Here is a 23,526-nt window from a genome sequence, read left to right on the forward strand (position 1 = left end):
GCAACCTAAGAAACAACAGGCAGCTGCACTTCTGCCCAGCCATAAACAGCTGCTTCAGTGCTGTTATGTGACGGTACAGCTCCTGGCACAACAGGGCTCGGATCCCTGATCGGCTACCAAGATGTCCAGTAAGCCTGGAAATGAACCCCCCCATGAGCTGAGGTTTGGCTAAAGACCCTTCCCATCTGCATCGTTCCCATGTTTTTTTTCTTGTGCGTGTTTACACTTGTCAGGCGTGCTGGAAGCCTGACATCCATGTTGACTTGAGTCAGCCACACATCCCTGAAAACAGAGGCAGGGCAGGGAGCGGCACCTACGCACGTCCCACGACGTGCCACAGCCCTGCTCGTTAGTGAGCCCCTCTAAGGCTCAAAGTGTTGCTCAGAGTCGCCCTCATTTAGGTCTGGATTCAGTAAGCCCCTGGCAGCCCCTGCCCCACTTTAAGCACACAAGAAGTCTTCTTTACTTTAAACATATGCTTAAAGCTAGGCCCGGGCTTCTGGGCCTTGCGGAGCTGAGGCCTACATCCTCAGACTCTGGGCCAGTCTTGCCAACGGTGAGGCCAACTCATCTTCCATGGGCCACCAAACAATGGGTGGCGGGTGAGGAGTTTCTCTTGTAGCCAGACGCGAGGGATTTAGATCCTGGCCAGAGAATACATCTGAGGGGACTAAACATGGTGACTGTGTTCACTTAAACTATCACAAATCCCCTCAGAAAGTACTCCAGGGAGGGGAGATTTGGGGGCACCTCAAGTTGGGGTATTTCTGTATTTGGCCCAGGTGCAACTGTTGCTGAACTCCTGTGTCCAGTTCCGACGGCCACAGAACAAGGAGGATGTTGATCACTGGAAAGGGCTCAGAAAAAAGCCATGAGACTGACTGAAGGATTGGAAAACCTGCCTTCTGGTGATAGACTTAGAGACCAATCCATGGACGCAATGTAGCACAGAGACGGTTAAAGAGTGAGTCGAGCAGAGTTTATAACTGACAGATATTGCCACTGCATGCAATGTCTTTGGGGCCCATATTTGTATCCCGTGTATGAATGGTTACACATCGCTGTGGGCCAGGGATTGTATGCATTTCCACGGGGCAGTACCAGGTTTACAATGGGGCTGTGCCACCAGATGCACAGCAAGGCCTGGGCGCACACGGCACTGCTCTGGGCGAGGGTCCAGCCCTGGCCCCATCTGACTGACCCACATGGCCAGGGCTGGACCCTCGCCCAGAGCAGTGCCATGTGCGCCCAGGCCTTGCTGTGTGAGCTGTCCCAGCCAGCACGTCCTGCTCGCCTGGCTCATCGCCCAGCAGCCGGGCTCCACCATGCGGGCTGGCCATGAGGCTGGTGGGCTCAGGTCCCAGGGGTCTGCCCCGCTCCCCAGTGTGGCTCCGAGCAGGCTCTACTGCCACCATGTGCAGGGCCCCACCCGACTCCCCAGAGTTTCAGCCAGTGGGGGGGGGGCAGTGCGGGGGGGCTTGGTTAGGCCCCACCAGGCAAGTGAGTCTGATGGAGCCCGGCCTGGCTGACTGCACCGTTCCCAAGGGGCTGGTATGATCCCCACCCTGGGACCTGGCTCAGCCCAGGGGACACGGTCACCTCCCAGCGGGGCCACTGAGTGCGGCTGGGGGGCAGGGTGTGGGGAGTCGGTCTCTGGGGAGGTCTGTGGGGGGCACACTGGGCAGTGAGGGGTGAAAGGGTTGTGTGTTTTGGGGTGCTGGGCATAGGCGAGTCTGGGGGAGCATTGGGGGCTCCATGTGGGACGCAGCTGGGGCGCTGGGAATAGGGGTCCGTGGGTGCTGAGTGAGGGAGGGCGGGGGTTGTTACCATGGCCGCTCCAGGAACTAATAACAGTGGGGGGTTATTAAAGTGAATCACTCAGGCTGGAAACACCTCCACAGAGGTGGCACCCCTGCAGGTACTGGATCAGACTGGGGTTTTCTAGAGAGCAGACCAAGAAAGGGCTTTTGATATCAAAGGGCTGTGTTTAAACTGACACCGGGCTTCTTTCTGATCCAGCAGACAGACAGGATCCTCTGTCCAAAGGGCACCCCAGGAGGTGCCCTCAGGTAAGCTTTCCACACGTGCATGGAACTGGTACATGGTCTCTCTGCAACGCTTTTGCCCTAAAAATACAGGTACTTTGCTATGTGAAGGCTGGCTGGCAACTGGGGTACACTGCTGTAGCCCCTGGACACCAGTCAGACCTGCTGGGGAAATCCCCGTGAGGTGCGGAAGGACTGCAAGCCTAAACCCTGGAGCGGAGACACAGACGCAGCTCTTTGCCTGAGCGTGGTGACAGCTGGGAGCCTGACACCTTAAATGGGCGCCCCTGAGGAAGACCCAAGATCAGGGGGTGGTGGTCAAAAGTGCAGTTAACCTTGACACTGTGACTCTACGTACTGCCTAGAGAACAAATATTTGACAATGAGGGTTTTCAGTTTGGCAGAGAAAGGGCTAACCCATTCCAAACAGTCGGAAGTTGAAGCTAGATGAATTCAGACCGGAAATAAGACGTACGTTGTTAACAGGGAGGGTAATTAATCATTGGAACAATTTATCGAGGGCCGTGGTGGGGATTCTCCATCCCTGACCATTTTCAAATCAAGGTCGGATGTTTTTTTAAAAGATCTGCTCTGGAAATTATTCTGGGAGTCAGACTAGTTGATCACCTTGGTCCCTTCTCATCTCGGAATCTAGAAACCTGTGGGTCTTGGTGGGAAGGCAGGGAAGAACTCCGAGCGGGGTCCTTGGCCCTGGAAAGCTGGCAGAGTGGGAGCAATAGGAAGCCCACTGCAGGGTGTGCAGCGTTTTATCTACAACGGCACTAGATAGGTGCTAATTATCTGATTGCTAATCCCCACACAGTCATTCACACAAAAAAATCACAGGAGAATCAGCCACTTCTCCACAAAGATTTACGAGCGGGGAGCTCCAGTGCTGTGTGATGATGACTTCCTCGCTTTTACAGTTTACTCGTGCGCAAGGAAATATTATCATAAATAATTCAATCTCGACGGCACTTATCAAAATCAATGAACAAAATGCGTCTTGTGCAGCAGAATCCTTGGGCCAGATCCTGAGCTGGTGGAAATCAGCCTGGCACTACCGTTCTGCTGCATACCAGCTTTTCATACCCATCCACACGAGGCCAGCTCCTCCCGCCACATTGCTGTTACCCTGATGGACCTGCAGGGATCCCTCTGATTCACACTGGATTTGAGGGAGCAGAATCAGGCCACAGATTCTCTCGGGATTCTTGTCCTGCTTTCACCACGCTGACTCAAAAGCTCCATTGAAGCAAATGGAGTGGCATCAGGCTAGAACCAATAGAAGTGAAAGGGGAATCGAGTCTCCAGCATCCTCACCTTCTCCAGTCCTGTGCGCCACATACAGGACTCCACCGAACAGGTCCGCAGTTGGTGTGAATGAGCGCAGTTCTGTTGATGCCATCAGAAATCCGCCAGTTCGCACTGAGTGATCACCTGACACCTAGCAGAGAATGGGGTGGAAGCGGATGTGCAGCTAGCCCAGTTCGAGGTTCTCTGCATTGATACAGGACTCAGGCCCCAACTACATTTACAGGGAAGCCGGATTTGAAAACTGTGTGTAATCAGGGTTCCCACTAAAGCGGATTGTGACACGGTTTAAAGGGCCATTTAGGCCATTAAAAACAAAGCCACTGTAGGTTAGGAAATCTATCTTTAAAATGGCTCCAACCCAGTTTTGGCCCATCCACACCAGCCCTGTTCACCATATCAGAATCCAGTTCAGCTGAGATGTTCAAGTGTCTTCAAAACGGCAATGACCTTGGAGCACAGATCACCTGCAGGACGGGCTGGGGCTGGTGCGTTGCACCAGGAGCAGATCCTGTAATAACACGCAATGCTTGCTTCTGCAGAGATTTCTTAGAGCTGTTGAGATCACAGGACACTCCAGGCGCCTCCTCCCCAAGAGAAGCCTGTTGGAGAGGGCCAGGACAGCTCGGCGAGGTGCCAGGGTAGCTGTGGAATGGTCGCAGGTGATGACCCCCAACCTTGGGGTTCCAGGGCTAAGGGAGCTGGCTCTCCCAGTGGTAGCTCTGCAGGAGCTACAGAGCCGAGCCAAGCCAGGGGGGCAGCAGTGACTTCCAGCAAGAGATCTGCTGGGATGTGATGGGGTTTATTGAGGATGCAGCCATGGGGAGCCCTGCCCACCTTCGGAGCCCTTTCTGCAGTGAGTACCCACAAAGGGACATCTGGATGGTGATGGGAAGGGCGGGGGTGGCAGAGATCTCCAATCCACCACCACTATTACATGCAGTCAGGCAAGATCTGCGTGAGGACGAGGATGCGCTCCAGACACCGATCCCACAGAGACTGCTCGGCACAGACGGCCAGGACGTGGGAGCTCGGAGAAAGGCCAGGCTTAAAATACCTCTTGGAGCTTTGAAAAGCTTAATTGAAATATCGCTGCAGCCAATGCTTCCTTAATACATTATTTTCTTAATAACGTCAGCTCTGCTCCTCCTGCTCATGCCTAAGCAAGGCGGAGAGCCTTCGGGAAGGAGGGGGGTTATGTCCTGCTAGTGACACCTCCTTCCTGCACAGCTGTACCAGAGGGTGGGATGCTATTGCATCATTCCTCACTCTGCCCAAGCAGCGGGGCCTACCGAATTAAAAACCTAGCCACTGAGATTGCAGGGGGAGAAATGATTTCCCGATGGAGCCGGAAAGGTCAGCCTCAATCCAAAACTCCACCCACGCAGGACATTGCGGGGCAATACATTGGGACGGCGACACTTACAGCATCAGAGCCACTCACTGGCTGACCAGACCCCAAGCCCAGAAAATCGTTATCAGTGGCTTCTGAAAGCGGAGGATTCCCCAGGTTTCTCCCAGAGAGCTCTCTCCCATTGTCTAGAAAGCTAGTGCTCAGCTGTACAGGGATTGAGACCATCAGTGAGCAATCGGGCATAATTCAGAGACTAACAGAGTGAACAGAAAGGCTTTGGGGGACTCTGAATCAGACCCCCCACATCTCTCCCTCCTTTCACCCTCGGGACTCTCCTGCTGCCTGCACAGCTGGGCTGGGAGGAGCTGATGCAGCGCCTGCCTGCCTGCCCACCTGAGGCAAGGCATGGGGGTGAGGAGATCGGTCCCCAGAGCAAGGGACTGGAGGCAGCTGGGGCCACGGGAGGCTGAGAAGGTGGGATGGGCCATCATGGGCGGTGAGCCCAGCTGCCGGCTCCGCTCCTCAAATGCCGTGCACTGTCAGGATCCCTCCTGCTGCCTGCACAGCTGGGCTGGAAGGAGCTGCTGAGGGTCTGAAGCCTTGGGTGGGAGGGAAATCCTCACCAGCAGCCATGACGTTCCTGCCCCAGCTCCTACCCGAGTTGATGGGACACCTGCCGCCGGAGCTGTGCCCTTTCCGAGCTTACTTCTGGGGGCTTCGTCTTTTACGAGTCATTTTTCTCCCATCCCTCCCCCATCATAAAACTGTGAGATGCTGCGGGGAAAATTCCACCCCTCAGACAGGGTGCACAGACCCTCTCTGTATCCATTACCAGTCAACACAGCCTGATCAATAGCAGATCAGAGATGCCAGGGAGAAAACAATCTCTGCAGTCCATCAGGGATTCTGTGTCGTCAATCTTCACCCCTGGATGGCCTGACCACGCTACTGAGGGTGAGATCTTCACTGTCACCCTGGCCCTTAAAAGGGCTAAAATAGCCTAAACGGACCTTAAGAGCCCTGCTTCCAGCAGAAAGAGAAATTCCCCTGCTGCAGGCACTGAGGCTGACCCCCTCGCGAGCCTTGGTGCAGGAAGCGTGCCGGCAGCAGAGCTGCAGCACACAGCGCTTTGAGGAGAGGGCAGCCGGCAAGGCAGCCACAACTTAGCCAGGGCCCCAGTGCCGTTGAAGTCACCCGGGGGCTGCTGCTCACTCCCCGGGCAGCTCAGTACTGGGAGGATGCCACCTTCTGGCCTCTCTCTACCCCAGTCTCTCACTCCAAACACGCACATGCAAACTGTGGCTGGCTTACACCGGGACGCAGTTTCAAAGAGATACGCCTGCGTCGCCTGCTGGGAATCGGCGTGAGCCATAATGGATTCTCAGCCATGCTCTCACACACTGTAATGGTCTCATCGGTGCTTCTTAAGAGCCTATAAGCTACTGTTCACCTGAAGAGGCGACAGATCGTAACCAGTGGGCCGCAGGGCATGGTTTTCTCTTGACACATGAAAGGGAATAACCAACAGAACAGGCAGCCCAAACCTAGCCGTTACATGCTATTTGCCAGCATCAGTGAAGATGATTTATTTCAAAGCGCTCTGATGGCTTTGAAATTTCTCTATTCCCTACCCATCACTTTATTGGGGGAAACATGCTGGATTTTGAAATTATTTTGAAAAATGGCTCTCTCTGTGTTGCATTTCCTGTGTGTTGCATTGTGCAAGACACCAACACAAGGACCCACAAGCTACTGTGACATCGCCAGGGAAGATAAATTAAATAGACAAGCACTTTTTTGAAGACATGGCAGTGCAGAACATTATAAAGCCCTGATCCTGAAAACCATTTACCTGCATGCTAATCCTTAGCCACTTGAACAGTCATATTGCCTTCACCGGAATTGCTCACATGTGTCTTTGTGAGGACTTTAAATCATTCTAGTAAACAATTCTGATAATAAATACAACTTATACATGTCTGAGCCACTATCAAATACAGATCCACAAAACAACCTATTCTTAGAGGTGGACATTTGTCCCAGGCACTATGTACCTGGAAATCTTATAATAACCCCCTGCACTAGAGGGAATTTCATCCAGGGAGAATGAGCACCAACTTCAGACTATATCTGGGTTGTCGTGAGAACCCCCAATTTTTGAGACTCCAAATCTTAGAACCAGTTGGAAAATGTCCTGTAGAATTTTTTTTTTTTTTTTTTTTTTTAAACAGAGCTTACGTTGAGGCTCATCAATCCACGTTTCGGTGGATAAATTAGCCGTCTAACACTCAGGCCATGCCTACACATAGGGCAGCGTGTAAAGTACGCGCACTACATATGTTACCTACAGGCTGCAATGAAAGGCAGGTTGCATCCACACTTGTCACCGCGGTGCACAGCTGCACGCTGCAGTGAGTCTCACCACGTTACACTGCCACTTACACCCACGCCAGCTGGCTCGTGTCCATGTAGCCTCAGACGTGCTCATTCGTTTCAATGGGAGCTGCTGGACACTGGGACTTTGCAGGGATGGGGACAGGACAAGCCACTTGCAAGCCAGAGAACGCTCTAAGGAGAAACCAATAGCAAAGCAGTGATGGAAGCACCTGGTGACACAGTCCTCTCTATAGCATCATCGCCCTGATATCACAAGAGGGGGCCTATGAGCATTAGACGTTTTCTATGCACCATTATAGGAAGGCACTGCACAGCGACCAACACGAGTGACTTGTTTTTCTTCTTAGAGTAAAATACTGAAAAGCTTCTCTAGAAGGAGGCAGCTGTACACACATGTATTTCAAGGCTGTTTCTTCTCTTTGGCCCTGTTACGTTTCCTTTCAGTCCTGCTTTTCCCAGGGAGGCGAGTCAGCCTGGTGGATCCACAAACCCTTTGTGATATTCCGCCCCTCCTCCTTCCCCCGTCGCTGTCCATTTAATTCGCAAGGCCTCAGGTGGTTATTAAAAACAGGGCTAATTACAGCCAATGCGTAATGAGGACCCCACTCACGAGCTAAACTCAGCACGGCGGCACACCCCAACACACAAAAATCCAGGCAGTGAGTACGCAGAATCAGTAGTGCCAGCGTCCATGCTGCCAGGTGGCCCCAGGCACCCAAAGGATGGTACCGAGTCCAGAGAACAAACAAGGGCATTGCGCAGACCAACTCGTGCTCAAAGGTTACCGAGCTAGTGCCGGGGCAGGAGAGAATCACCAGTGACTGGGCAAGCAGGATTCACCATGGATTATATGTGCTAAGCCAGATGTCCTTGCGTTTGTCCCCTTGAAAGCCTCGTTTCCCAAGCCACGGACAAAGCAGCGGCTCTGGGTCCACCGTGTCCTTGGATTGTGGTGCACACAGGAGAGTTTGTCTGAGCCGTGTGGACGTGCAAGGGTTCTCAGAACGACCTGACACGTTCCACTTCCACCCAGAGGCACGGCACGTAGTGACTGGCCCTGCACTGTACCCTCTGGGCAGACAAAGGGCAGGTCTCCTTGGCGGCAGTATTACAGAAGCACCAACTAAGCGTGGACCTCACTGTGCAGATCTCCTGGGTCCCAGCTCAGCACCAGACCCACAAGCCCCTCCTTCCTCTCTTGGGCACGGGATATTTGCAGTAGTTGCTTGGAAAGCATCCCCCATCTCACTGCCTGAGGGGAGGGGTTCCCAGGGTAGCACCCTGCCATGCTGGAAGCCCACAGAGGCCCCTCCTGAAAAAGCAGCAACATCAGTCTGACGGAAGGGCCGTTGCGCTGCCTTTGCTAAGCGAGGTTCCGCTTGAATTTCCTTCACAAATGAAACGAGTCCCATGGTCTCAGCTCAGTGCCATAAAAACCAACCCAACAACCTGGCACACTTGACAACCTCTGCTCAGGGGGCATCTCGAGACTGGCGCCGCAGGTCGGGGGTGAGCCATGCGGAGATCCTGGATCGGAACTACAGGGAACTCCTGGAGGGAAGGCTGAGATGCATTGGCATGGACAGGGCTAAGGATTTGAGGAGCAGGGTGTATTGCAGCTCAGGAATCAAGTGTGCTGGATGAGCCGTTTGAGGAAGCTTGCCCAGCACCTAGCTCTCTGTAGTGCTGCCAGGCTGCCATCTCCCCGAGCATCATGATGCACCAGAGCTATCTGAAGGAGAAAAATTAAAACCCAGCGTGTAAGACGATTTCTGGTCTGATTGCCTTCTGTGGGCAGGGAAAGTGACTTGGATTACATGAAAAAAAGGATTCCAAACTGACAGAGAGCAGAGAGCTAAGGAAGAATAAGGGTGGTGGAGAGGAAGGAGGGAGGGGAACAGTAAGAAAAGAAGATCAGATACTAATGAGACCAGTGAGATGGAAACAAAGAAAAACAGGATCGAAGAAAAAAGAGAAAAAAGCCAACAGCCTGAGCCAATGTAAACGAAATGAGAAACGGAACCATCGAGCATCTTGATCTATAATTAAAAGCCATTCTGGTTCCCCTGCTGAGCGGAGACGGTCCTGTCCATGTCTGCACTGCTATTAGCCATGCTTGGGCAGCTGCCGCATACACCATGCTTATCAATTGCCTACAGCGACAGCCGGTCCATGGGAGAGGCCCTGTCACAGGCACAGGGTCCCTTCTGGGACAAGATCCCGCTGAGATGCTGGCAAGAGGGAGAGACGGTGATTGGGGAACTGGAGTGACAGCAAGAGATCTGGTGACCGCAAAGCAATATTCAACTGGCTCCCTTGTCACTGGGGTGGGGCCAAAGTCTCCCACGTGCGAGTGGTGTGTGGGGCCAGGATATGAACAAAGTGCACTGGGTCCCTCTCAGCTTCCCACCACTTCACATGGCTCTGCCAGCTCCCGGCAACACTCGTAGCTTGTCATCGGACGAAAAGCCTCATGACTGTTTCCTTTTTCAACACCAGCCTTTTTAAGGTTTCACAGGAGATCCTAGCAGCAGGTGAACACACGGGGAGAGGCGCTATCACGGATGGCTGGCAATCAGCAGCAAAACATGTGAGCAAGCCAGAAGGGTCAGGAAGGACAAACAGACCCATCAGTGGTGGGATCCCAGCCAGCAGCGCTGATGTCCTGACACGAACACTACAGCTGCCCCTAAGCAGCACAACAGGACCTGGTACCAGCTCAGAACTGGTGACCCCCAAAAAGGCTGGAGCTCGGGTGGGATTCAGAGAATCACCCCACGTTTCCCATCTAAACCTTTGGTGCCCCTCCTCCCCTAACCATGCAACTTTCCTCCCCTCCCCACACAACTCCCAACAGTTTAGACTTTCAACCCCCTAAACTCCCAGGCCAGGAAGACGGCAACTGGCATGAAAGGTCGGAGACAAGAGATGGAGAGCACAGGTATGCCTGGGTCAGACATGGTAGAAGTACAAGGTCAATTTTACCACCCCAACAATCACTATCAAAGAACAATCAAGGAACAAATGTCCTCAAGGGAAGATCCAGGAGTCCAACCACGTAACTAGAGACACACGAGCTATGGTGGAAATGGGAAATGACTGTGAAAGAGGTCCACCCTCCAGTAACTCTCATGAATTGACAAAGGCCGTGTCAGAACATCTGCCAGCACCGATACCTACTGAGGAGAACCATCAACAGAACTAAGGGACACTACATAAGTCCACAGATAGTGGAAGAACAGCCAAGTGGCATCATAATGTGAAAACTTCCTCCATCTTCCTGTAAATGAATTTAATGAATGGTTCTGTATAATTACACACAAAAGGTACATTTTAAAAAAGCCCCTTATTAAGGCTGCGCAGTCAAACACTCAAAAGTTCGCAAACGCCAGAGTCAAGATTATAATGATAATGAACAACTTTTCCTTACACCACACTCTTCATCAGTGGATCTCAAAGCACTTCACAATCTTTAATGTATTTATTCTTGCAACATCCCTCGGAGGTAAGGAAGCGTTCTTATCCCTGTTTTATGGGACAGGGAACTGAGAGGCCAAACAACTTTCCCAAGATCACCCAGGAAGTTCATGGTAGAATTAAACCTGGGTCTCCCACATCCTAAGCCAGTGCCCCAGTCTTTAATCACAATGTCACCTACATTCTTCCCCCCCAGGATCCCTGCCTCATTCAATGCATGGGGTGGACTGTGCTCACTGAACGAGCAGCTACTCAACAGTTTTGTTTGCTTGTTGGTATTCAATGTGTGGCCCCAGGTCTTATTTATTGCCCACTATTCAACCCCTGCTCTGCAAACAAAATGAATAATTTCTTTGTGGGCTTTCTTACGGCACCCATCATGACAATACCCGCGCGCTTCACAAACATTAGTGAATTTCTTTTCACAAGACCCCTGCAAGAGGATGGTGTGCTACCGTCCCCCTTTCACAGATGGTGCACTGAGGTGCAGCAAGATTAAAGCCAAAAATAGCCACTCATTTTGGGTGCCCAATCTGAGCTGCCCAGGACCTGGTTTTTCAGAGTACTTAGCATCACACAGCACTTTACCTTTGCAAGGCACAAGTCCCTTTGACGTCAGTTGGAGCTGTGGGCACTCAGCACGTCTGCAAATCGGGGCCTGGGTTCTCAAGACAGACCTCCAGAAAACGAGGACCACAATTAGTGAGCCTGTGAAAAGTCTGATCTAAGTGATTGGCCAGCACCACACAGGAACTCTGTGCCAGCGGCAGGGACAGAATCCAATTCTCCAGGGCAGCCATCCAAGGACCCTTTCACTTCCTGCCATCCCGTCTCATTCATTCCACACCTCCCCAGGCAGGTCCCTCGGCATATGGTTGGCACTCAGGGCCCTGAACGCTGCAATCTGAGGTCAGGCCTCGCTAGGACCCCAACGTCATCGGGCCCTGAATGGCATCCAGCTGACCCGCCTCTGAACTGAGCCCAGAGAACTTTTGTAGATGCTCAGACTACAGACTAGCCACTTCCTTGACCCCATGCCCATCCCAGCACCACGCAGTGGGACCTGCTGCCACCTGTGGAGGGCAATGGACCCTGGTGGGCCAGCCTGCACTCTACTATGATTCCTTGGCCCGCCAGGGATACTAGCTGGCGGCCTCTCCACAGAGCTGTCTGCACGGGGGTGTATCTGGCACAGGCCATGAACTCCTCGACACCTGTTCTTTCCACAGCGAGAGGAAAACAATGGCACACATCTATGTGGAGCACCTCAGTGGCAGCTCCTCTTCCGGATCCCCCGTAACATCTCACTGAGGTTCTGCCTCTGCTTTTCCCTGCACCTCCTGATTCATGCACACCCCAGCCATGGCCCCGTGAAGTCGCAGGACCTCCTCGTCAACCTCCTCCTGGTGCTGGCCACGACGGCCATCCATTGCATCAGGAGGAGAACGCGGGACGGAAGGGTGATCTGCCACCCGGAGGTTTATTTCTTATCCCGCGTCTGATCACTCCTCCAGGCAGAGATCCTCTGGGCAGCGTCCACTGACGCCACCGATGCCTTGGAGGAGCACTGGGCACGATCGGAGATTCTCTGCTTCGCAGCCCCCTCTGGATCCCTGATTTCGAACCGTTCGCTTTCACTCCCATCTGTTTTTTCGTTTGTTGTCCCCAGTGCTTGCTTGCAGCCTGGGTCCAATAGCTCCCCCCTTTGGTGGAGGGGCTGGGCCTCAAGCTTTGGGCAGGCCTAGACCCCCCGTCCCAATACCCGCAAACACTACATGCTTTCCAACCCCCACAACAAAGGAGACAGAGGTCCTAAAAACAACCTCCTTCAATACACAGCGCCCATTCGTTCCCTGAGCAGCTGTGCGCTAAGGCAGGCCAGGGTCCCGCGGAAGAAATAGCCCGCGATCATGTCATTAAGGGCTATATTGTAATGCACACTCACATTCAGATCGCATGGGCTTTTCCTAACTTTTGACTGCTCAACTTCGCAATCTTTCGAACGTTCCTCGAAGGTAGGGTTTTTTAATCGTACTCTCCTAGGTTTTAAACAAAGCAAACTGAGAAAACAAAAACGTTGTCCCGTGGCAGCCCACGTGGAACGTCAGCAGCACTGGAACGGTCAGAGCCATAGCACAGACTCCTACCACTTGAGCCTGCAGAGCAGCAGTAGGTTGTAATCCTCTCTGTGCACCAGCAGGGGATGGGACACCTTGCCAGTGGGTTTCACATACATTTGCGGATGGCAGAGGAATGGGGAGACTCGGGAATCCCTGGTACTGGACTAGGCTCTGGAGGGGAGTGTGCTCTGCTGGGCGTGGACTCTTCTCCCTGCTTTCCCCAGATTTGATCCCTTCTGCTCCATTCCTTGCAATCCATCCTGGTCCCATCTCTTCCCCACCCCGGCTTCTCATCTCCTTCCCTTTCTCCTCAGCCAGCCATTCCCAGTTTCACTTCCACACACACCCAGCTCTTCGCCTCCTGTCTCCTTGCCCCCTCTAGGCTCTCTGTCCAACCTGTCTCTCTCCCCCCACCTCAGCCTCCTGTCACTCCCAAACCCATGTTCCCTGTACCCACAGACTCCCAGTCCCAATGTTCCTCCCTGGGCTCCTCATCCGCTGGCAGCATCCCACTCAACCCAGTTCTTTGCCCCAGTGTTCTTGCCCAGCTTCTCCCAGTTCTTCCCCCTACATCCTGGCTTCATGCCAGATCTGTCCTCACTCCCCCACAACCTCCTTTCCCCTGCCCCACTGGTTCCCTGTCTCAGTCTCTTTACCTGGATGGTCCCAGTCTCCTGCCACCCCAACTCCCAATTTCCCTCTCCTCCCCCTTCCAGCAAGCGCCTTGTCCAAATCTACACCCGCCCGTCCCCAGGGCCAGTTCTTGTCCTTGCTGCATTTGATTAAGGTAGCTTCCTCTTCAATGCAGCAGGGTGAGTGCAGGAGAGACAGACGCCCTCCGCCCAGTTCAGGTGCCCAGACTCAGACTACGTACAGCCTGCAGCAGCCACAAACTGCAATGGTAGGGAACGTCCGGCTCAGCGCCGGGCCGGAGCACACTCCACGCTGACGGAGCCTTTGGGGAATTTAGCTGCTAAAGATCAAGGTGGTCTTTCCAGAGCATGGGCAAACGGAGATTATTGGAAGGGTGGTCACGTGGCCAAATGTGGGCAGATTTTCATGGGGATGGCAAAAGGCAAGTCCATGCCACCCTGGCCACCCCCTGCTAAGATTCAAGTCCCTGCTCCAAAGCATGGGGCTGCTAGTGCTATTTTTTTTTTTAAGTCATCCGAATTAACATGGGCAACACAACATGTTTTTCCGTAGCCGCCTTCCTGGACCATGCAGAACTGGTTCAGATGAAATCTTCCAGAAACCCAGAATCAAACATTTCACCGTGTACAGTCAAACTTTGGCAGAATGCACAACCCCATTATTTATTATTTTTTAAATCCCATTTTTTTAAAGCCAATTCTGATTTTTTTTAATGGCCCAACGTGATTGGTAGACTCCTGGGGCTGGCAATTCTTGACATGATTGGATGCCTCCTGTGACAGGCCTCAGGGGAGAAGGCTCCTCCAACGTCAAATGCATTTTCCGTAAAGCCGCTTGTGCTTGGGACCATGCCCTGCGCTCTGCATTTCAAAGATTTTCAAGGTAAAGCTCTGCTATAAAGCGGGGGAACCTGGGAGCCACCAGGTCCCCTCCCCACCAGAAGCGAATGTCAGGTTATTTTCCTTGTATTGTTCTCCTATATCCAGAGCAGCCAGCCATATTAAAATAACATAAGGGCTCGAAATAGCCAGCCCATTTCTTTACTCCAAGCCTACAGCAATACAGGCTGCCTGCCAGGGAAAGGCCATAAAATAATGGTTCATAAAGAAATGAGTTAAACTCACTGACCTTGGTGCCATAGGTCTTCCCTTGTCTTTTCTCTACTTCCATTCATTTGTCCCCCTTTCTTTTCATTCTGCATGAGTCCCTTCTCTCCAATGCTCCTTTTCTCTCACCCATCCGCTGTTTTCTCCTCTCCTTTCATTCTCCTTTTCCCACGCCCCCACTCCTTCACTGGCCAGCCCTGGCTCTCTACCACGTTGCAATGCCCATTTCCCCCTCACTCTTCTCCTTCTGTCCCATTTTCTCCCATTTCCAGGGAAATCCTCTCTCAGAGGCTATGCCCAGAGGGGAGTGTTGGATCCCTCTCCCCCCAGATGTCTTCCCCGGGGAGTTCAACAAGGTTTTGTGCTTTTCTCTGTCCTACTCCTGCAGTGCTAGGAGAGAGGATGGGTTCCTGGGAGCACATCGCCCCACTGGCTCCCTGGAGATGGAGTGAAGTTGAAGGTCTCTGTCCACATTAGAAGTCTTTAAACAGACATGGCCCAGGTTACCTAATTGACCACTCCGCCCTGGCCCTCAACAGCTCTGCTCCTCAGAACGGGCTTGCCTCTAGTGAGGGTGAAGTGCCTCTGGGCAGGACACAGGGTTGTCTCATGAGAGCCTGGGGCGGGGTGGAAAGAAGTAAAAGAAGGGTGTCCGGTGCAATCAAACAGAACTTGGGGATTGCCTGCTATGCAGTAGGGTCGACATTTCTATCACGAACTCTCTCTCAAACCACCATACGGTCAAGTGCCTAAGAACTAGTCATTTGGTCAAAGGAGTGACAAAGAGGAGCAGACACTCAACCAAACGCCCAGCGTCGCTCGATGAACTAAACAACCAAACAGAGACCAACCTATCATATTTTACTGCATAACATCAAATACAAAGGAACATCTGGCAACTGCAAATGCTGCAGGAGTTTTGCATCACTATGTACCTGTATGTTTCAGCACTCAGGGTTCAAGTAACATCCACTGTTACGTTCCAGTGGATTATTGAAGCATTTCCACCTATTGGTTTGGATCCCCAAGCGGTTTCATTCAATGGAACCTCACCAAAAAGAGGAGATCATCAACACAGAGTTTCTCTCCCAGAGACATTCTCAGGGTTTGCATCATTTTCCCTCACCACAGCAGCTCCTAGGGGGCCAAGAGGTTATGGGAGAATGTCCCTGCAGTATTGCTGCCGGGTAACCAACAACTGTGTTTGAAACAGAACCAAGCACACGTCTTGGATTCCTCCCCCAGATCTCCACCTGCATGGGACCTGGGTGCCGCTATGTTGTCTGCCACTCTCCCAGTATGTCTTCTGCATGCGAGGTTATGTTTCTTTTCATCCACTGGATGAGAGCCTAGGTGCTTCAGATACGCGCGCTCGCACGTGCAAACAAAAAATATTAAAGCCCCCCTAAATCCTCACACAGTCACTTCCCGGACCCATCAGTGTTCAGCAAAACGTGACACATGACAGCTTGCGGGTGTGAGCACAAGCGAAGGGCAAGCATTCAGCCCGGTACTGGATATTCATGAGGACTATGACATGCCAGGGCTTCTCTCCAGCTTCTAAGAGTACGCTGCCATGCCCGGCCTCCTTTATTGTCCAAACGCAAGTGAACAAAACAGGAGCAATCCCTGAGCTCACCCGTCATCCTCGGCTGACACAGCCTCCCCTCCCAGCGGCCTCCGCTGGGACAGCAGAGCTGCGAGAAGCAGGATCAGTAAACTTTGTTCCCTTTCTGGAGCACTAGCCCCAGGGTTAACATCCTGAATATGTGGCCCCTTGCTCCAGGAACCCACTCCTCTTCCCAGGCACAGCCTGCCCCTTCCTTCCGGCACTCCTACGAGCCTTTATAGTCCCATGTGTAGTCCTGCCCCTTTCATTGGTTCAGCTGGCCCATCTGCTCTGGGCCTGGCCTGCTCCCACGGACCAGCTGCCTTGTGACAAGGAATTCATTATTTGTCGTTGCATTGTTGTAGCACCTATGAGACCCCATCACGGACCAGGACCCCACTGTGCTAGGTGCTGTACAAACCTACAGCACAAAGACAGGCCCTACCCCAGGGGGCTTACAGTCTAATTTTGAGAGCACTAGCACATGGGAAATGCAAGTCTGATCTGCTGGTAGCATCTCCCTGGGTGTGCAGGGTGATCTGAGAAAGCATGCATGTTACACCTGGAGGGGGGGGAAGGCTGAGACATCTCCTTTAGTAGGACACGTGGGGGGGGGGCGGGGAGAGTTAGGAAAGTTCGCAGGTGGGACGGAGGAGCAAAGGGCTAGGGTTATAGGAGCACACACACAGTAGGAAGAGTGTGCATCTGGATCTCTACATGGGCTTTGCAACTAGGAGCTGTTGCACCCGAAAGCAGTGTGCAGAAATAAAAAATGGTGCAGCTCGCAAATAACAGTGGCATAAATATTATTCATAGATCTCCTTCCAGCGGCTAAGGGAGAAGTGGCAGGAACGGTTACTGTCAGTCAGCTCAAGCCCCACCCACCTCCAGGACTTGTTATGTTGTATGCCCCACAACTGTTGCTTTGGTGAGGCTGACACACAATGAAATCCTCAGGGTACACGGAAAAATGAGAGCTGCCCAAATACTGGCAGTGGAGCATCAGAGACACCCCATTTTCCCCATAGGTACCTCCACAATGCTGAGTGACCTACAGGTAGAGTAAATAGCTCATCAGTGGACCAAGTCTATTCTTATAAATCCAATGCCCGAAACAAACCAGCTAGACCATCATTCCAGGGGATGCTTCGCCGGTCAGCAGGACTTCAGGGAACGATACACAGACATGATGGGAGCCCCTTGGCGTGACATATGGCCCTGCTCTGCTCTTTGGGGCTGGGGCCTGCTCCTATCTGTGGGTCTGTACTACACGCACAAAGCCTCTGTGCACTATCACCATAACAGTCCCACTGCTAATACCACCACCATCTTCAATTCGGAGGTATTGGACGGTGAACTATCCCCTCCGTCATCAACACCACATGTCCTTGTATCAATAGACCTGCAGTGAAAGTGATGTGAATTCACTGTCCGGAGATTTACAATAAAGTGGATCTATAACCAATTGCTGGACTTGCCCGTTACCTGAAAACTTCAGCACTAAACGTTAAATTACCCTGAAACACCACTGGAGACAGACTGTGCTAAGGGTTAGCAGGAAAGTTGAATCGATTTTTAATGAACAGGAAACTAATTTACAAGACTGCAGGTATGGAAAACCATGAGTGGATAGAGGACATCAGGTGCTCAACATACCTTTGGTGTCAACCAGCCAACCTTCTCCACTCCTCGTTTCCAATTCCCCATGCACATAAAGGGCCATCAAGTTTATTCAGGAGGCTGCATTCTTTAACCCATTTTGTTTGGAAAGACTCACATTGTTTTCTCCAGAACCAGTGCATGAGGTTACAGAGTGTGACTCCCACACTGGGGTCAGCGCACAGGGTTAGATGGAATGATTCCCACCCCAGAGCTTGTGACCATGGAGAGTGAGTGAGTCTCACAACAGAGATGACACACTGGGTTATCGCACACCAGACTCAAAGCACCAGGTTAGGGGGAGCTGAGGCACAAGTCTGGACAGAACAAGGCTCAGACTGGAAGTGGATTCTCACCAGGCATAGATTTCAGACTTGTGACACAGAGAGACAAAGCAAGTGATTGCACATAAGTGGAACGGATTCTTCTTTCAAGTGCGTGCAAGTCAGGAGTCATTCCTGCAAAGGCAATGAAGTTAAACTGGTATAAAACCAGTGTGAAAGGAGAATGGGATCCACTGCATTTTACTGATCTTGCCCGCGTGCAGAAAGGCTCTGAAATGCCCCAATGCTGGAGCTGCAAGGAGGGGGAATAAAAGGAACCACATTTTTTGAGGCCCAATCTAGCCTCCAACATGTCATAGACCCTAGAACCAAGACGCAGCAAATCTTTCAGTGCTACACACGCAACTGGCCTGATTCTGATCTCCAGCGTAATGCCACTGACATCCGGGGAGTTACTCCTGATTTGCAGTGGTGTCAGAATCAGGCCCATTTGGCTTCTAACTCCTCTGACAGCAGCATGTAGAGCTGACCTGAAAACTAGATGGGAATATTACTATAAATAAGAATCAGTGGGAGGAAATAAAAGTGTGAAGCTAATCTTGTCGTTGGCTTCACAACTAGTTCAGTGCTCTGCGTCTTACAGCCGTCCTAGAAAACAAGGGGTTTGTACAGCACCCAGACAGGGTCAGCCTTAGAGGCTCCAAAACAAAAGTGCCAGGATCTCACTCTGGTGCCGAGATGCCCATGGAAGCACATCCTCTCCTTGGTGGATGGAGAGGATACGCTAGCTGAGGAACCGGTACTCCGTCCTGTGGCAGCCAACATGCTACACAAATGGGGAAAGGGCAGTGACTTCTTTTGCAGGATACACATGAGGTCACTTGCAACTGCTATTGCCCGCTTCTGGTCCCTCCCCCATGTAGCTGATTGTATCAAGTGCATGGGAGAGCTGGCCCTAGGATCAGCTGTTACAACTGAGCTCATATGGCCTTCGATCAATAACACTTCAACCAACCTATATTCGCTGCCTGGGGGCATCTCCTTGCTCTGTCTCTGCCAGGATGCACGGATAGACAGTTTAATATGAAAACAGAAAGGAGGATTTTAACCCTCCCTGGGTCTCTCGGGTACACTGCCAAAACACCCTGTGGAAGAACTTCCAGTCCACAATCAGACTCCAGATCCGCTTGTCCTAGTCGAGTTGGGCCTTATACAGTGGAAATGTGATCAATGGTGTGATTCAACTGCTTCAGATTCTCAAGGCTCTCCCTGGCTCACAGTCTAAATTTGCTGGTTAATTTGCAGATGGGAGAATTATCCTGCGAGAGAAACAGTGATTTGTAAGAGAGGGAAGTGTGAATGTGTCAGTCACTCATGCAAGACCCTGCAGCTGCAGGTCTTAGATACTGTAGTTCCTGACCTCCCAAGAGTTTTGCAAATGTTCTTGGTAAGAAGGTGCCTGGAAAAGACAAGGACTAGCCATGGCTTTTAACAAAAGGGTTGATTAAATCATGCAGTAGGTTCCTCTAATAAATTATTCCTGTTAGAAAAATCTGAGGCAAGTGTGGTTCTGAACAAGAAATATTGCCATAATTGTACAGGAACCATTCACAAAAGGAAATAATGGGACCAAAGTCAAGTGTTGAAAGTGTTAATTCCAGATTTTATGCCACTTTTCTGTTAAAACAAACAAACAAAAAACCCACTACCTTTATCTATGGTGACATAATATACTTCTCTCCTTACAGACGTATTTAATTGGAAGATGGTTAATAGCTCTGATTGTCAATTGATACACTTGCAAAGGCACTCAAATTACTTTTCCCCGCCCCAGATTTTTCTTATGATGCAGCATTGGAGGAATCTTTACTGCCACAGAGATGGTAAAAAGTGCAGGTGCTCAGATACCAGGGTGATGGACAACTAGATAAAAAGATAGCAATAAAAAAACCCAACACTTGTTATATACAGACTGCTTAGCTCAATGCAGCCATATGTGTGGGTGAAAGCCTCTCTGCTGACCGTCTCTATACAGATCAGAAGCACCTTTTAAGGTAACATTCTCAATCTCAAATCACAGGCTGCCTTTGTCTGGAAATTGGTCAGCAATGATTGAATCTGGTTTAATGAGTTTGTCTGAAATTCCACACTGGGGACAGAGAAGGGAAAAGAAAGACCATTGAAAAGTGGACTGATTTCAATTACAGCTGTGCTTTCCCCAGCAACTAACGCTGGGTTATCAGGCTGTGGTTTGCTAGCCAGAAAGTAAATGATAGACAGGTTCAGAATGCGGCGTGTGTCCTGAGAGGAAAAATAATGGAGGCTGAAAATAGGAAGTAAGGGATTCTCAAAGGGAAAGGTCTCCGCTCCACTCACTCCAATTGGTTTCAGTGGAAGCAGAATTAGGCCCGGGCTGAAAAACCCACCCTATGGGCTTTCACATCTAGTTAGCTGAAAAAGTCAGCCCTTTAGAGGGACCCCTCTGCTGCCCCCATGGCTTCGCACACCCCCCAGAGGAAGGCAACTGAATTGGTACAGGCCTATGAACACTAGCTGCTAATAATGCTGCAAAGCTTGTTGTGTGCAAGGTGTGAAGGGGTCTATTCTTCTTGCTTATCTAGCCTTGGCAGGGTGGGCCAAATATGGAGACGCCTAGGGCAGAGAGATGGGGGGGGGGGATGGGCAACTAAGGTCATTTGGTCTTTTCTCCACGTGACACTATGTTCACCCAACACATTGAAAGATATCATTAAAAATGCATAGAGCTGTGTGATTCTCATACCATTCCTGAACTGCTGGGGCAGTCTGGTTCTCCAACCCCTTCCCCGCCCCCGCGCAACCCACATTGCTATATCTTGCACTTTTCCGTCAGGACATGTCATCCAGTCACTAAGAAATTGTTCTATTCCCCCCCAATGCACATATGGCACACACTGTTCCCTAGCCATTGCAGTATCTTCTTTGTAGGGATCAAACTCCTGCATACCTGGGAGCCCTGCATGTGTGTGCCCATTGAAGCAGAGGGTAAATCAGGAAAGGGAAGCTGCTCTGTGAGATGGTCCTTCAATGAGAAAGAAATGATATTCACTGCTTTGCAGTTTCCTAAAGAGGGCATTCATTACAGGAAAGGCAGTGTGGAGCACCCTGCAACCTTCTGTTCCATCACCCGGGCTTGGGAATGCCAAGTTCAGCCCTAAAAAGAGGGCAATGGAGCATGTTGCTTGCTATCAAGAGGTTTGGACAACAGAGCATCTGGAAGCAGACTCCTGCTGAGAGCTCCACCTAATCCACTTCGCCATTATATGCCAGACGTTTACCTTTATCCTCAGCCCACCTCCGCCAGTCAGAAGGTCTGAGAAACAGACACTGTCTGCACAGTGTGTCCATTTAAAAATAATTAAACCGTGAGCTGCAGCCCTGTGATTTGGATCTCACATACCACCAGCTCCCTCCTCCCCACTGCTGTCAACTGAAACCACTAAGGAAGTTCTAGGATGATCCTTCCTCCCCAGAACACCTCAGCTTTCCATGGGATCTCCCCTTATATTTTGCAACAAATGCCTTTCGTTTGGATGGCCAGTGGCAGGTTAGAAGCAGGAATGGTTCAGAATCCCTGGCAGGAGGCTGAGAGATGCAGGAGGGGGTTTAACAGATCATTTTATGGCCTGGTCTTGCTGACTTGTTCCACCTGCTCCCCATACTCCCCCCTGTAAGGGTCTCGAATATAAATATACATGGGTGGAGGTAGGAGGCTGCAGCTCAGGCACTTGGCAAGCATCAGGGTGTGTCTCCTTATCCTCTCTTTATTTGTACGCCCAGCTGGTGCAAGCCCAGCAGCAGCAAGGGGCTGCCCAGAACAGCCTTCAACCACCCTACATTGGCCATCCACATGCCAGGCGCCCCAGGGACAACCGAGTCACCCCTCTCACGCCCCAGCCAGCCCCCCACCCAGAAAGGGCCACCCCGGGGTATTCTGCTCACCCAGCGCTGGTGGCGGTGTGCGGTCCAGGTACAAGGAGGAGATGCAGGGCACCAAGGAAGTTCTTGGGCAGGCCAATGGAGCAGGACCCCCAGATGACTGATGCCCCTCACCCCCACCCCCGAGGGCAGGGACTGCAGGATCGTCCATGCAGAGCTGCCCCTCCCCGGGAGCCAGCCCAGCGCAGCGCAGCGCATCAGACTCCGGGCGAGCCGCTCCCGTCCCGGGCCCAGCTGCATCGCCTCGCCCCCCGGGGCTCACCCCGGTCCGGGGTCAGCGAGCGGGGCCCCGGCGAGTCCCGGACACTGCCAGCTCCAGAGCCTGGCCCGGGATCGGGGCCGCCGCGAAGGAAGCAGGGTCGGGGGGGGGGGGAACCCCGATGCAACCCCGAGTGCCCCCCGCGGCAGGACCGGTCGCCGCCCCACTCACCGCTCTGCTCCCCCAGAAAGACCAGCTTGAATTTCCGCAGCGGGTTCCCGAACTCTCCTCCCGCGGACATGCTGCCGGGCGGCAGAGCGCGTCTCCTTGCCGGGGGTCGCTCCGGCGCCCAGACACGCCGGAGTCACTCCGGAGCGATAAGGACACGCGACCCGGTGCCGCGCCGAATCCCCTCCCCCCTCTGCTGCGCAGCCGGAGCCCGGAGCCTCTCGTGCCTCTGCCCCGCCTCGGCCCGCGCCTGCGCCGTGGCTCCCGGCTCCGCCCGTGACGTCATGCCGGGGGGTGGGGGGAACCGCAGCCTGAGCCGAGCTAGCGCCGCGCTGCAGCGAAGCTTCGCTGGCCGTCTCCGGGCTGGGCCGGGCTCCCTCCTGGGCTGACCCCGCCCGGCCGCCTGAGCACCAGCCTGCCAACGCTGCCTCACTCTCGTGCCCTCGGGGCTGGCGGCAGCAGCAGATCGGCCGGGGGGGGAGAGGAGACAAACTACCCAGATCCCCCTCCCCGCCAGACCAACACCCCCCTGCTCCCCACCAGCTTCCTCCTGCACCCCACGGAGGTGAAAAAGTGCGGATCCCGCCCGGCCCCAGCTTGCTTCCTGGCCCTGGCCCGAGGGACCAATGCACTTTGCAGTAAGAAGATGAAAGAGCATAAAATAACCACAGCCTGCACTGCTGAGGTGCAAAGTGTTGGTGATTTGGGTTACAGGAGGGCCTAGAGGCTGTACAGACCCAGACCACTAACCTTGGCCCAGACTGGTTTACAAACGAGGGCTCTGATCCTCGAATGAGCCCTGGGTTCTGTCCCTGTGCTGCCCCTTGCAGTATCATGGGCTAACCAGACAAAGGAAGGGGCATCGTTTTACGGATGGGCAGCCCCAGGACAGAGTAAGTGGCCTGTCCAAGGTCCCATAGGAAGTCCCCGGAAGAGCTCCTGCAGTCCATTCAAGGCCAACCAGCTACCTCTGGCGTGGAATGCATCAGATATTTAACAGCGCATGGGAAGGCTGCCCAATGATTCATGGTTTATGTGGCCATATGTGATTGGAACTTAAGGGTGAATTTGCATCGATTGCTCTGGAGAGGCACATTTTACA

General features: G+C 52.5%; 1 protein-coding gene across 2 annotated transcripts in view; it reads right to left on the reverse strand.

Moving 5' to 3' along the window:
- RAB6B (RAB6B, member RAS oncogene family) overlaps positions 1 to 22,667 on the reverse strand; it is an 83,607-nt gene extending 60,940 nt beyond the window's left edge. For both annotated transcript variants that reach the window (XM_067538701.1, XM_067538702.1), the window contains exon 1: positions 22,428 to 22,667. In XM_067538701.1, the coding sequence (XP_067394802.1) occupies positions 22,428 to 22,497 (70 nt within the window). In that variant the 5' untranslated portion in view covers positions 22,498 to 22,667. The remainder of the gene's footprint in view (positions 1 to 22,427) is intronic.
- Between the last annotated feature and the right edge of the window lie 859 nt (positions 22,668 to 23,526).

The sequence above is a fragment of the Emydura macquarii genome, unplaced genomic scaffold, assembly GCF_026122565.2.
Source record: "Emydura macquarii macquarii isolate MOO-44397 ecotype Brisbane River unplaced genomic scaffold, CSIRO-AGI_Emac_v2 contig_499, whole genome shotgun sequence".
NCBI classification, from domain to species: Eukaryota; Metazoa; Chordata; order Testudines; family Chelidae; genus Emydura; species Emydura macquarii.